Source organism: Daphnia pulicaria, chromosome 7 (assembly GCF_021234035.1).
Source record: "Daphnia pulicaria isolate SC F1-1A chromosome 7, SC_F0-13Bv2, whole genome shotgun sequence".
NCBI lineage: Eukaryota > Metazoa > Arthropoda > Branchiopoda > Diplostraca > Daphniidae > Daphnia > Daphnia pulicaria.
In genome coordinates this window covers 7,785,577-7,798,481 of record NC_060919.1, presented here as the reverse complement: position 1 = coordinate 7,798,481, position 12,905 = coordinate 7,785,577, and the positions used below count along the sequence as shown (strand labels likewise).

Here is a 12,905-nt window from a genome sequence, read left to right as displayed (position 1 = left end):
GCTTGTTAAAAAATAATTTTAATTTTAAAAATTGATTTTCTTGCGCTGAAATCAGATAAAAAATCCAAAAAATCGCAAAATTCGAAGAAGATTTAAATCAAAATCAGGAAAAGAAGATTTAAATCGTCAAAGATTTTGCCAACACTGAACATTTATTTATTTTTTCTTTCTTTTTTATGGGGGGGGGGGGGGTTAATTCTTCAAATCAACCAAACCAGGTCGAACTTACAGTTACAGGCTGTTTATTTCGTCTGGTCGGCGGGTGCTGGCTCACCCTTCAATATATCGGGTTTGTTTAAATTTTTTCAGTTGTATTAAAATTTAATACATTTTCCACCTCATGCTAAAGCTAGAAATCTTGTGCTTCGTATGTTATCCTGTAAAGCCAGGCATGTTACGCAATGTTACCAAATAGTTAAATACTACTAAAAAGCAATGCTCCTCAAGCGAAACCAAACCCTCTTTTAAGTTACCATTGTACTTGCTGTAGTGTCTGGATGTCCAGTCAACGCAAATGGATTTTCCAGCTACTTTGCTCAGTAGAATTCCATGTGATTGGCGTTGCGGGCGTTGCTTTGCGGTAGAATGTACGGCGCGTCTCCCACTTCTGCTGTTGTCGAAACGATCATCCTCAGGAATCAAACTGTATCAACTTTTTCTTAGTCAAAGCCGGTCGAAGCAAAGGTCAAGCGAGAGGTTATGGTATCGTTCATCTCTAGGATCGTGACTTGATTGACTAGCTTAATTTCGGCATGGAGTGCTGATATTTGCATGCGATTGGATATTGACTTTGATGGTAGGAGCAGGGAGGGGTTTCTGGTTCTAAACATCAAGGATTTCGTTTAAGGCCCACCTCAGTTAATATCGCGTTAATGGCTTAGCTTACCGCTGTAGTTGATGTTTTTGTTTAACATATTAGCTACTGAGTGGGCTGGGCTGGATGACAACATAAGCATTGCATAATTCCTAAAAATAAGCGCTGTTCGCAAAGATATACGTATATGTATATTCTGGAATTGATACTTGGCTGTTCGGTATACCCCCGAACATGCCTTGTACTGTTATAATATAATAAGAACTTAGGACTGTACAGTATGTATGCGATTATTATGACTTATATGACTGATATGATTTACTAGTCTTATTCCACTGGGTCTAGAGACCCGAGATGCCGATAGAGGCGACGGAAGATCGAAGTCACCAGTACGGCTGAGACTGGCAAGTTTTTTTCTTTTTTTTTTTAAATACCCGATGAAAGATTATGGAAATCTAGTAATTAATATTTTCTATATTTAATTAATTAGCAACTTAATTCTTATTTCATTGACCAAAATGTGAATCTTCCACGACGCATCGTCCACTGTAGAACCGAGTACCTGAGACTCGACCGTCACCACAAAATTTGGGGTCGTAATCATAAAAATTGAATTCAAGCAATTAAGATAACAGAAACGAAACGTTAATTATTGAATTTTAATGGAACTTATTTTCCGTTTGCGAAATGCTAAGTTGGTTTCTCAATCACATCATCTAATTCATCTGACAAATCTCATCAGACAAAAAAGTAAAATAAACTTAATAGAATTCCAAGTAACTTAACACCGCGTAGTGAATTTCCTATACACTGGAGCTAACAAGCTTATTAGGTTTTTTGGCCTTTTTTTTCTATAACATTGTACGGTTATAATAACATCCTACGTCTTTTTCCTGACGTAGATTTGAAGCATAATTGTTAAGATAACTAAATATCTGACAAATAAAGTACATAACATATCAAGAAAAAAATTCATTATCTTCTGTTTCCATCAAATTTGTTGTACAGCTCGGGTTAATCATGTAACCAATCAAAAGGGTATTGAGTTGCTATGGCGACGTTCAAAAGTTATGCAGTAGATTCGTAGTACGGAACATATAGAAATAGATGGGTTTCGAGAAACGAATGGGATTCCGGGTTGAGACACTCTTGACGCACCATGACATAATATCTCTTCAGCTTGTGTTGCGACCTTTTCACCATAAAAACGAACAGCACAAATGAAGGAATAGGCTGATACGAGAAACACCAATCAATTAAGCGCTAATCTAATGGAACCAAATGTAGGCACGAACTGTAATTCAATTTTCATTCAGTTTTTTATTAAGTTCCAGAAAATAGGGGAGGGGGGTCGGCAAACGTTACGTTTTTGTTAGAGTTGGGGCTTTTGTGACAATCTGACAAGAGGGGGAGGAGGGGGTAAAAAAAATAAGCCAAAAATCGCAGTACATAATTTCTGAACGTCGCCTATGCTAAATGGTAACATTGAATGAATAAGTGGCGAATAAGCAGATTCAGTTTCATTTTCTCCCGTTGTTGTAGCTTACAGTACGCATCGGAACTTTAAAATTAGAAGCGCCCTGTTGTTGGATCTGATAGGCCAACGGATGAATTTTAAAGCCATAAAGTCGTGGGACAAATTGATTGGTTGGTTTTTTCGGTCTGTATTCAGGGTGAACCATGAAGAGCATGTGGGGGAATCCTGTCCCAAAGTACGCTCCATCAGTGTGGTGATGACGGGAGGATTTAGGGGTATAGACGTCCATACATTTTGGACAATAAAGCTTCACCATAGCTTCCCCTGGAACATCTGATAGGCCTGAGAAGGAGAACCCAAAAATATTTCAAGATAAAAGATAAATTTCTAGTGAAAGTTAAAAATCTAATAAACAGTAAAATATATAGTAATAGCAAATCAAATCATATTTTTTAATATTACCAATTGGCAACATCAGTTGATTCTCACAGTATACTCTTGGGCAATGACCAAAATCACCAGCATGATACTTTTCAAGCATTTGTAGAATTCCACGATTTGTTAAAATGTATCTAGCATGAATCAACCCATAAAGCATTTCAGCAGCTTGTTCTATCAAATCAGACTGATTGGGGTTGTCTTCAACATCATCATCTTAAATGAAAAATACTGGATAAATGATTTACACTAAGAATATGAATGAAAGAATTCAATTGGTTATTTATACCTGGCTCTAGGTCCAAAATCATATCAAGTGCCTGCCGATAGTGTGGTACTTGTTCATTCAGTCCAGTTAAATTGAACTTGTCTTGGATATAATCTTCATCAACCTGTCGAGCAATTACAAAATATGCTTAGATTAATTGTTTAAATTTGAAATTACAATTATTCCTTTCCAAGTCTTAATGAATCAAATGCACTCTTGTTATAGTAAAATCCAAAGAAAATTCTGTGATTTTCATCAGTTAAATTCTACCACTTTCTGATCAACTGATTGAAATATTAAGTGCTGTAATATGTTTTGACCTATCACATAAAATTCAATTTTTATTTTATCTTACCTCACAGAAGAATTCATTTCCACGTAGGCCACAAAACCAGGAGATCCACGAAACTTCTTCGGAGCTGCTCATTTTTCTATGGGTGAGAAAATTTGTGTCAAAACGTGATGTAATTCGTTTAACAAAGCCGTTGATGTAGTTCACAAATCCAAAAATCAATGATTTCTACTCATCAGTTTACTGATTACAATGCGCGCCCTCTCTCCCTGTCTAGCCTTCAGCGTGTGCAAACTGTGCACACCTCTCCCTTCAGAACACGTAATGTAAACTCTCCCCAAGTCACCATTCTCATTCTTATGTAGACTCTCACTAAAAAAATTGCTGAATCGACGAAATTACCATACCCGTGTACACTATGACCCCTCCTGTTTCGCTGAATATTTTCCAAGTCAAAATTGAATACAATTAATCGTAAACATGACAGTTGAAATTCAATAAATCTTACCTCTTCAAGCCTCTGTTCGCCACCCTAACAAATATGTGTGCGAAGTCGATCTCGTTTTTCTCCTAGGGCCTTATTTCTACACAGGCTTTTTTCTGTAAGGTGACATCTATTAGTAACAAGAAGAAGTGTGTGTGCAGTACAAGTAATTCCTTATGAATTCATGATTATGTGGTGAAAGCGCGAAGTTTTCTTATAAAAAACATGAGTAAAGAGAACCCATTCCTTGAATCACACAATTTGAAGGAAGAAAATATAATAGAAAATATAAAGAAATGAAGAGTACGTTGCTTTTCAATGTCTCTTCTTATTTATTTCCAGTAAATATTAGCCGCTAGATGGCTTTTTTTGTTTATTTATTCGGAAATTCCATCGTAAGCTTGTCTGTAATCTTTTCAACGCCATCTAATGATTTTCATTCACTAAACGATAATAGAATATAATTATCCGCCGTGAAGCGTTATCAACTCTACTCAATGTTGTGAAAATGTCATTCGGTTTTTCAAATGAAGAAGATGATGACTTTGGCTCAATTTCAATTAAGTAATATCATTCTTAAGTCATTTCTATTAGGAATAGATGTTTATGATATAAAAAATTACAACACTAAATCGCTATTTTAGTTCTAATTTAGCATCAATATTTCACGATTCGGGGATCCACCAATCCAATTCAAAGTCATTAATCTATACGGCACCTAAACAACCTCCAAGTAGTACACTTCCAACCACAAAGGGCATGTCCCAAGCAGTTATTGCTGCAGCTGCTGTCACATGTTATAAACTGTAAGGAGGAAAGCCAAATCAAAGAATTAATTTATTTTATTCTCCTGTTTATCATTTCCAGAAATAATGAAAAATATGAACCACTTCCTGGAAAAATAGGATTAGCCTTATTGGAAGAGAATGAAAGTAAAACTTATCGGATAATCCTTTACCAAAATAAGCAGAAACCACTAGCAAGTGTAAGGGTCACCTCAGAATTTACCATAATTGTAAGTACAATTTTTTTTGTGGATGGGGGGGATTATTTACACTACTATTTAAACTTAAATAATTTTTCTCCACTGTTTTGTTGCAGAGTCAACCAAACAACTTCTGTACATTTTATGATGACCACATGCAAAACTGGGCAATTCTGTTTGATTCCAAAGAAGTTGCTCAGAAATTTCTTGGAAAGGTATTAAATAATTGTTAAGTGTAAGCAATATGTGATTAACTATAATTTAAATGTATTTGACATTACTTGTAGATTGATAAAATGAAAAATGTTTTGGCTGGACACATGAATAAGCCATCATCTGCAGAAGCGTCTTCCATTGATAGAATAGATGGCTCATTAACAAACCCTATTGCAAATGAAACACTCAGTCAAGATAGTAACAAAACCAAACTTATATCTCGGTAATGCAAGTAAATGTTAAATAATTCCAAGTATTATGCAAACATATTTGATTGTTTCTAAACTACAGAATTGCTAAACTTGGTCAGCCCATTTTACCCCTCAGTGGAGCAATCGTGGCAGATGATAATAGCGATTCCGAACAAGTATCAGTATTTATCATTTCTTTACATAATATAATGCTGAAGATGTAATTAATATTTTCCTAGTTAATGCAGTCAACTTCCGAACCAGAACCTCTAAAAGAACGAACTAAGCCAAGGAAAGCAGCTAGGCCTGGACCTGTTCTGGCTGCTCAACCTTCGAATCGGATTGATTTCGATAGCACCCTCAATTCCATGATTGTACCGTCGCATCAATATGCTCCTCTAATGTCAGGACAACAGCCTTATCCAATGATGCAGTTCCTTCCCCCTGCTTTTACCGGAAATCAGGGTAATAGCACCCATCATTTTGACACGCTGATGTCAGAAAATAGGATGCAAAGTAGTGAAGTTCGTATGCATCTATGCCGTTTGACTGACAAGATTGACCTTTTACTGCAGAAGGTAGCGTACCCAGGGAAGCGTAAATGTATTTATTGATCTTTATTCATTCATGTTTTTAAAACTAGACCGGTGTTTTAGAATCTCATCATAAAGATAGTAACAATTCTCGGACTGTTGAGCCACATCTTGATGCAATGGCAACGGATTTGCAAAAACTTCATGTCAAATCAAATGAGCATTCGAACAAGCTGAACCTCATACTTGCCGAAATATCAGCTTCAAACAAAAACGTTGAAAATTCCATCAATCCGACGAAGGCAATAGACCAGTTATTTTGTAGCGAGCGACAGGTATGGCTGGATAGTAGAAAAGAACTGGAATGTATTATCCAGCACCTAAAACAAGAGAATGATCGGATGGTTCATCAAATCGGTGAAAAATCTGACAGAGAAAAGGAGACAGACGTTCGAATTCAACAACTTCAAGAAGAGAATGATCGATTTAAAGATGATCTTGAAACCTCTAACCGGAATATGAAAGACGGAACGTTGAATCAGTTGCGAGAGGAGAACATGCGATTAACTTCTTTCTTAGATAAATCGTTGCTAAAGGAGAAAGAATTAGAAAGTCAGTGTAAAAAAGCGCAAGAGAAATTGGAGTATTACGAGTCAAGGTCCAATGAAACTGACAGCCGTCTATTGCAATTTAAAAGTCTTGCTGAAGACAAGGAACGGAAACTCTCTGATCTCCAAGAACATGTCCAGAAACTGGAAAAAGAGTCTTCAGGTCGGCAGGTTCTTGTAGAAACTCTTCAATTACAACTTAAAAATTCTGAAGCGGAAATCGGAAACAAGTCTAATCGTGATGAACAGGAACCAGTGGAAGAGAAAGTTAAGACCATCATGAACAAAGTCTACAAGGAGATCACAAAACAATTCAAACCTGACGAAAGTTACACATTCCACACTATTAAGTCAACCGTTTCGGTGGTTATACGGGTAAGAAGACATTGCCTTGCTATGCAGTAATCAAACATTTAAATTTCTATTTATTCATTTAGGATATCACTTTAGCAGTATTGAACAAGGAACCAACTGTAGAACCAACATTTGTTTCCCAGACAATCAGTGTGGATGTGGATCACTCGATAATCGCAGTGGTGGACGAGACTGATTCAGCGAAAGTTGTAGATCCGGATGTCCAGGGAGACTATGGGTCTATTGTCACGGAGGAAAATATTAGTGCTCGCGAGGAGATCGTAGATACGATTCAATCCGAAAACGAAAGCAAAGAGCGTTCTATTTCATTCCTAGAAACATTACACAGCACTTTAGCAGCTGCTAGTCTTCAAAACGAGCACGGAACAATGTGGAAGCCCGATCCACCCCCACCCCCCTTATTCGATGACTTTGATAACGAAGACGATTGGTTAGCTTAGTGGTGTGAAATACTGAAATGCCGTTCAGACTAATAATGATGTACTATGAAGATAATGAATTACACTTTGAAAATAACAACGAATTCGTTCTAGAAATGTCTTTACTCTTTCTTATTCCTTTCCTAGAAGTTCGTTTTGTTTGGCAATCATGACTTTTTCACCTTCGACAACGTATTGCTCAGTCATGGTTTGAATTTGTTGCTGAACAGAGTGAGATAAATCTGAAGAAACTTCTTTTTCCTTTTTCTTTACATCACGGATGTATCTATTTTGGATGTCACGGCTATGGTCTTTAAATTTCTGAAACATTGTTTTGGCATTCTTGGCGAGATTTTCACGATACTCCCTTGTAACCCTGTTTCAAAAGATAAATTAATTTACAAATAATTAAGCAAATTATAATTTTTGTTTATTTGTTTAAAGATAAAACTGTACTTTGGAATAGGAATAAAAATTGTTGTCCCATCCTGTTGTGGGTTTAAACCCATTCCAGAATCATTGATAGCTTTGAGAACATCCCTCATTAAAGTGGGAAAACCAGATAAATTGACTACTAGTAGCTGGGATCCTTTTTTTCCAATTTGAGCAATTTCTTGTAAAGTGTAAGTCTCACCTTCATGATCTATTTTAAGGTTTTCTATAGACCCTATAAAAATTATGTTTGAGATTAACAAACAGTACATTACATAATATTGTAAACTTGATTACTCTACCAGAAGCTGAACGCAGAGACAAATGTTTCACATAGTCACTTTTGAGTTGGTCTAATCCTTTTTGAAGATCTTGTTTCAGGCTTGATACTTTTACAAGTTCTGCTATTTCATCTTCATTTATAATAACTGAACCCTTTTTTTCTGAAATTGTTAATAAAGAATATTAGACACAAGCTGCAAACCAAAATAAAGATCACATACTTTTTTCGCCGCCTTTTGCTTTGGAATAAAATCGCTTGCTTTTCAAACTAATATTCCAATGCTTTATGATACACCAGCTAGGAAATGAAGGAGAACCAATGGCTGGTAAATGGAAAATCTTGGGTTGGTGTAATGAACTCATCGATCGATATCCTCCATGGCCACAAAAAACCTTTTCAGTATTTCTTAATAATCCCACTGCATATCTAGAGCCAGTTATTTGTCGGTGCAAGTAATTGCAGAGAAAACGATAGGACAGACAGTACGTCATTTCAATATTATTTTGTTTTGTTTGCGATTTTCGTCTGCTATGTGGAGTGCAGATGTTGCGGCGTTGCCGAATTTTGAATGGTGAAAAATCTCGATTTAGTGAAATCACAGACCAGAGCTAATTGGGACATTCACCTTTAGATAGATCTAACAGGTTATATTTGTAGCTAAGAATTAATTGAAATAAACAATAAAAGCAAAAAAATATAACGTAAACGAAAAAATCTGATCCCAAAACCATATGAGCTTTTGGACGGCGCTATTTCATCATCTACCGCCTGGTGGCTTGAAAACACAACAATGATTGACTTGGCTTCTAGATTAGCAGAAAACCCAAAATATTTCAATTTTTATTGAAGATGATGCGATCAGCGTCAGCAATGAGCTCTTCCGCTTGAGAGGGGTGCTGAAGATCGACTGCGTCCACCTCGATCGATTCCGGGTTTTGTGGGTCGACCGGGCCGGCTTTTGGAGAGTTAAGAAGGTCTTCTTCGTTTTTATCCTCGTCCCCACTTATGGATTCGAATACTGGTCCTCTTATTGAACTGCCCGATCATAGAACCATTCCGGTTATAGAACCGAAATGGCTCTGCCGTGTTTCAGCTCCACCCACGGCAGCACGGCAAATCGAATAACTTGATGTTACTTGATGTTACTTTTACTCAATAGGGTTCTACGTATAGACAAAATCGACGGCAGATGGCGCTGGGATCAAGTGTTCTGTTATCGAACCACCCGGTTATAGAACCGCGCACAGGCCGGTTCTATAGCACTGTAACTCATTCAGTCCAAGATCGTCCACCACTGGCGGAGCACGCAAGGCTAGCGGGTCAAGAGTGCGGGGGGCACTTACTTTGACTACCTTGGAGCTCTTTGACCTGGCCTTCATCACCTGGGCCTTTTTCTCCTTCTTCTCTTTTTTCTCCTTTTTAATTTTCATGCGAGTGTTGAGACTTGTTATCTCAAATATTAGGTCTTCAGTATCAGTTTCCTCTTCCTCAGCGGTTTTGAGCGGCTGACTGATACTTCTGATAGCTTCTGTGCTGACTGAGCGCAGAGCTTTTCCTGAGAATGAGATTTCGTTAGAATTTTTTTTTAATTTTTTCGGAACATTTGTTTTACCTTGATCACACCGCTCCACTACTGATGGGTGGAAGGTTTTTCGGTCTATGGTGATCCACAATCGGTGTTTTTGGCCGAATATTCTCGCGGTTGGGTACCTAGTGGAGATTAGCGCTTGGGCCGGAGGTACTATTTTGCTGACCGACCGTGTGCGGGGTCGTGGAACGTCCGAGGTTCCCGGGAAATCCTCGACAATCGGCACAACACCTCAACATTTGAAGAGTTGACCACAAAAAGATGTTCATACCATGTTGACAAACGTCAACGTAGATTAGATATCGTTTGCCAACCACGACAGGCGTGGGCGCAGGGTTGACAAAGCCACTCGATATATCTTGCGTTAAACTCTTCCGCCGTGATTGACGAGATTTCGATGCACTCCGCATGAAACCAGTGGCAGCATATTCCGAACTGCGCCACCAGTCTCGAGCCAATCACGCGGCTACGACAGTGCGGATAATCGCACAGCAGTGACTCGTACTCCTCAGCGCGCTTTCCCTAGATTACAAAAAAATTGTGTTCAATTACAAATTCCAGGTCAGCACACGAGAGACACGCACAGTTCTTTTTTTTACCGTATAAAGGAAATGTCATTTTAAATTGTGGCCAAGAATCTTTTACCTTGAGTGACACCTGTGAGGGGGTACTTCCGTCGTCTTCCACATTCGTGAAGCAGCCTGGTAGCGGTCTGTACGCGCTTACTGACACTTACGTTTCGACGGGCGCAAATTATTCATAAAAAAAAGCGAAGAAATAGTCATGAAAAAATGAACACTCACCAACTTCGGCGGCGTACAGGAATGCAGAGACTGCTGGCCGAATACCGTACCACGGCGTGTTACCTAAAATTGCATTGCGCACGTCGGCGGCCAAGACGTTAGTCTCATAATTAACTGTCTTGCCGTTTGAAGATTGCAACCCGCGACAGATGGGTCGACAGATGCGTTCTTAAATACAAAATTATGCAAGAAAACGTTTTAAAATGAAAAGACCGTTCACCAGTGTTGCAAGGATACCGATCAAAACACAGAATCTCTTAACTTTGACACGATTATCCTCATTGTCCAAATTTGTAAATATAAGACAAATGATAAAGACAATATAGAAGCCACTGAATCCTAATAAAAATGAATTGAGAATCTTGTCGACTAAATCCACGGTTTCAGTTTTGAATTGCTTCATGACTGGCACAACTGCACGAAAGACATCTGTGATCTGGGCAAAATAGACATAGTTAATTGCCGTGTTCACTTTTATGGGGTCTGGTTTATCCGTTAATTTTTTTTTCCGTTCCAGATCATCTTTCAGTTCTTTAGCTTTGTTCTGAAAAGAAAAAGATTGATTAAAAAAGGTTTAGGTTAGGTTAGGTTAGATTTTTTATATTTACCAAATCTGATGAAGGCATTCCTTCTTCCTCGAAGGCTTCCAACAATGGCCTCATTGTTTCCAATTGGAGAACTACAATAGCATATTCGTGCAGCATTGTTTCTTCTTCGTCAGTTAACTCTTCTCCATTTTCCTTCTTTCCTCGCAATCCATCCAATTTTAACTGTAAAGGTAATAAGTTTAAGTATAAAGTTAAAATTTAAATAGTTTTTAAGATACTACCTTTAAATTTTCTAATTCCTGGAATTTTTCCTTTTGAGCCATGTACTTCACGTATTTGCTGTTACTCATTTCAACCTGGGGATTAGTGAAGCACACGTGAAAGATTGAAGAAATTAGGCTAGTTACTTCTCTACTAATAGGTAAAATATATGCTTAAATCTGGTGAGTTAATTATTAACATATAACTTGTTTAGAGATTGTTTCAGAAAACCAAGTTTGAAGTGCGACATGACTGCAAAAGTAGATCAAGTACTTGCATTGCACCAATAAACATTGCTGTAATCAAATACTGTAAGTTTTTATAATAATTGAAATTTGAATCCTGTCCTAATATTTTCTCTTCTGCCAATTAGGGGGTAAAAGTGATGAAGAACAAATCATCCCCTTGAATGACTCTGTTTCAATAAGGCTACTTTGATCATCCCCTTGAATGACTCTGTTTCAATTAGGCTACTTTGGATACTGATATATATGTTATTTAAATTATTTATTCTTTCTTGTAAATGATTAAGCTTCAATTTAGTTGGTACAACCATATATGCCTACTTTAGATGTTCACTAAGACCTCTGCCACCATCAGCCCTGAATTTGCCTAAGACAGTAGGGTATCACTAAAACTCGGGGGTCGGGGGTCGGGGAACTAAAACTCGGGTATTTCACTCGGGGGTTGCCATTTTGTCGTCTGCTATCAAATTTGTTCCCGAGTTTTAGTCCGTTCAAAACTCCGACTAAAACTCGGGGATTTTAAACTCGGGGATTTTAATTAAAAACCCTATTTGACTCTGAACTTTGACAATATTCGAATTATAATTATCCCTGAGGGTAGGTAGTACTTGTACTACCAGAAGGCGATTCATCTGGTAATACTAAATTTAATTTTTTAAAATGCGGATTTAGTCGTTGTTTTCTGACTTTGGACCACCACAACATCAATTAGGTTGTGTGTTGACAGTCTGTAGCTCTCTGTGTCCGTCTGTTGACCAAAGGTGTGTGTATTTTAACCGTTCTAGGAAGTGTTTAAACCATTTAAGATGTTCAAGGTGAAATAAAATTTGGCACTTTCAGTATTTAGAAAACAATGAAAGATACTACACACAAAGCCTTCGGTATTTGCTGAAAGAAGAGTTTGAAGAGGATCCTACGAAATATGAGAGAGCCCTGCAGAGAGACACTGCTTGAAGAAATCAAACAAGTAGGTTACTCTTGTTTGATTTGATTTTAACATACATTTTACTTCTTGACATAACAGTTCTAATGCTGAACACTTATTATAATTTAGTGGCTGCTGTCCTTATTGTTACCCCATCAGACCAGAACTCGACAAAAAATCAAGGATAAGTTAGGCACAGATCTGATAAGGCAACAAATGCAACAAAAGCTGTAGCTACATGTCCAACAAGAAATTCTACTGATATTCAGTAGAATTGAGAGAAGGGTTTGAATAAGTATGTACAAGTCAAAGGAATCCAGTAATCAGCGTTCCATTGCTGCTCATCAAGCCACTCATCAGATCGAAATAAATTTTTGGTATTTGTCCAAATGCCTTGGCGGCATAACTTCACTGCATCTTTGAATGGTAAGACAATGCTTAGTAGTCTGAAAAGTTTCAGAAAAGTTGAAACTGATGGATGGTTATTTTTACCACTGGCATTTCTAAAAAGTCCGAAAAATCTCTACAGAAAAGGAAACTCAAGTTAAAGCTTATTTTGTTACTTTTAAAACCGGTAAATTTACCTCGATGCAGTCTTGGTTAAATTTTCTTGTTAGCACAAAATTAAAATCATTGTCTAGTGGATCCTTCGTTTAATTTAATATGCTTGTGATTGTGAGTTATAGGGCGTCCATGGATGTTTGTGATATAAACGATGTT

General features: G+C 37.5%; 3 protein-coding genes across 4 annotated transcripts; 1 reads left to right on the top strand and 2 right to left on the bottom strand.

Annotated features, from left to right (window-relative positions):
- Window positions 1-1,773: 1,773 nt before the first annotated feature.
- On the bottom strand, window positions 1,774-3,921 carry LOC124350971 (casein kinase II subunit beta). The gene is made up of 5 exons (XM_046801699.1): window positions 3,798-3,921; window positions 3,353-3,428; window positions 3,019-3,121; window positions 2,754-2,945; window positions 1,774-2,633 (listed from the first exon to the last, which is right to left on the bottom strand). The coding sequence occupies exons 2-5, from the start codon at window positions 3,422-3,424 to the stop codon at window positions 2,335-2,337; spliced, it is 666 nt and encodes a 221-aa protein (XP_046657655.1). The 5' UTR covers window positions 3,425-3,428; window positions 3,798-3,921; the 3' UTR covers window positions 1,774-2,334.
- Window positions 3,922-4,160: 239 nt separating this feature from the next.
- Window positions 4,161-7,204, top strand: LOC124350968 (FK506-binding protein 15-like). Its single transcript, XM_046801696.1, has 9 exons — window positions 4,161-4,337; window positions 4,418-4,579; window positions 4,641-4,788; window positions 4,875-4,973; window positions 5,046-5,197; window positions 5,266-5,341; window positions 5,405-5,743; window positions 5,809-6,681; window positions 6,744-7,204. The coding sequence occupies exons 1-9, from the start codon at window positions 4,282-4,284 to the stop codon at window positions 7,119-7,121; spliced, it is 2,283 nt and encodes a 760-aa protein (XP_046657652.1). The 5' UTR covers window positions 4,161-4,281; the 3' UTR covers window positions 7,122-7,204.
- On the bottom strand, window positions 7,145-11,119 carry LOC124350969 (ribosome-recycling factor, mitochondrial-like). 2 transcript variants are annotated; one of them, XM_046801698.1, is made up of 7 exons: window positions 11,036-11,119; window positions 10,815-10,976; window positions 9,840-9,925; window positions 9,159-9,333; window positions 7,835-7,967; window positions 7,557-7,767; window positions 7,145-7,476 (listed from the first exon to the last, which is right to left on the bottom strand). In XM_046801698.1, the coding sequence occupies exons 1-7, from the start codon at window positions 11,102-11,104 to the stop codon at window positions 7,233-7,235; spliced, it is 1,080 nt and encodes a 359-aa protein (XP_046657654.1). In that variant the 5' UTR covers window positions 11,105-11,119; the 3' UTR covers window positions 7,145-7,232. The 2 variants fall into 2 exon arrangements, with proteins under 2 accessions (XP_046657654.1, XP_046657653.1); XM_046801697.1 differs by lacking the exons at window positions 9,159-9,333; window positions 9,840-9,925; window positions 10,815-10,976; window positions 11,036-11,119 and adding an exon at window positions 8,036-8,333 and having other exon boundaries at window positions 7,835-7,975.
- Window positions 11,120-12,905: the final 1,786 nt, after the last annotated feature.

Bases quoted from the DNA above. Each gene is read 5' to 3' on its own strand.
- LOC124350971 (XM_046801699.1), bottom strand. From the start codon at position 3,424: ATGAGCAGCTCCGAAGAAGTTTCGTGGATCTCCTGGTTTTGTGGCCTA. The intron at 2,946-3,018 runs GTATAAATAACC...TTTTCATTTAAG, and splicing joins GATTTTGGACCTAGAGCCAG to ATGATGATGTTGAAGACAAC. The intron at 2,634-2,753 runs GTAATATTAAAA...TCTCCTTCTCAG, and splicing joins TCAACTGATGTTGCCAATTG to GCCTATCAGATGTTCCAGGG.
- LOC124350968 (XM_046801696.1), top strand. From the start codon at position 4,282: ATGTCATTCGGTTTTTCAAATGAAGAAGATGATGACTTTGGCTCAATT. The intron at 5,342-5,404 runs GTATCAGTATTT...ATATTTTCCTAG, and splicing joins ATAATAGCGATTCCGAACAA to TTAATGCAGTCAACTTCCGA. The intron at 6,682-6,743 runs GTAAGAAGACAT...TTATTCATTTAG, and splicing joins CCGTTTCGGTGGTTATACGG to GATATCACTTTAGCAGTATT.
- LOC124350969 (XM_046801698.1), bottom strand. From the start codon at position 11,104: ATGAGTAACAGCAAATACGTGAAGTACATGGCTCAAAAGGAAAAATTC. The intron at 10,977-11,035 runs GTAGTATCTTAA...TTACCTTTACAG, and splicing joins AGGAATTAGAAAATTTAAAG to TTAAAATTGGATGGATTGCG. The intron at 9,926-10,814 runs GTAAATATAAAA...TTTGTAATCTAG, and splicing joins GAATGCCTTCATCAGATTTG to GGAAAGCGCGCTGAGGAGTA.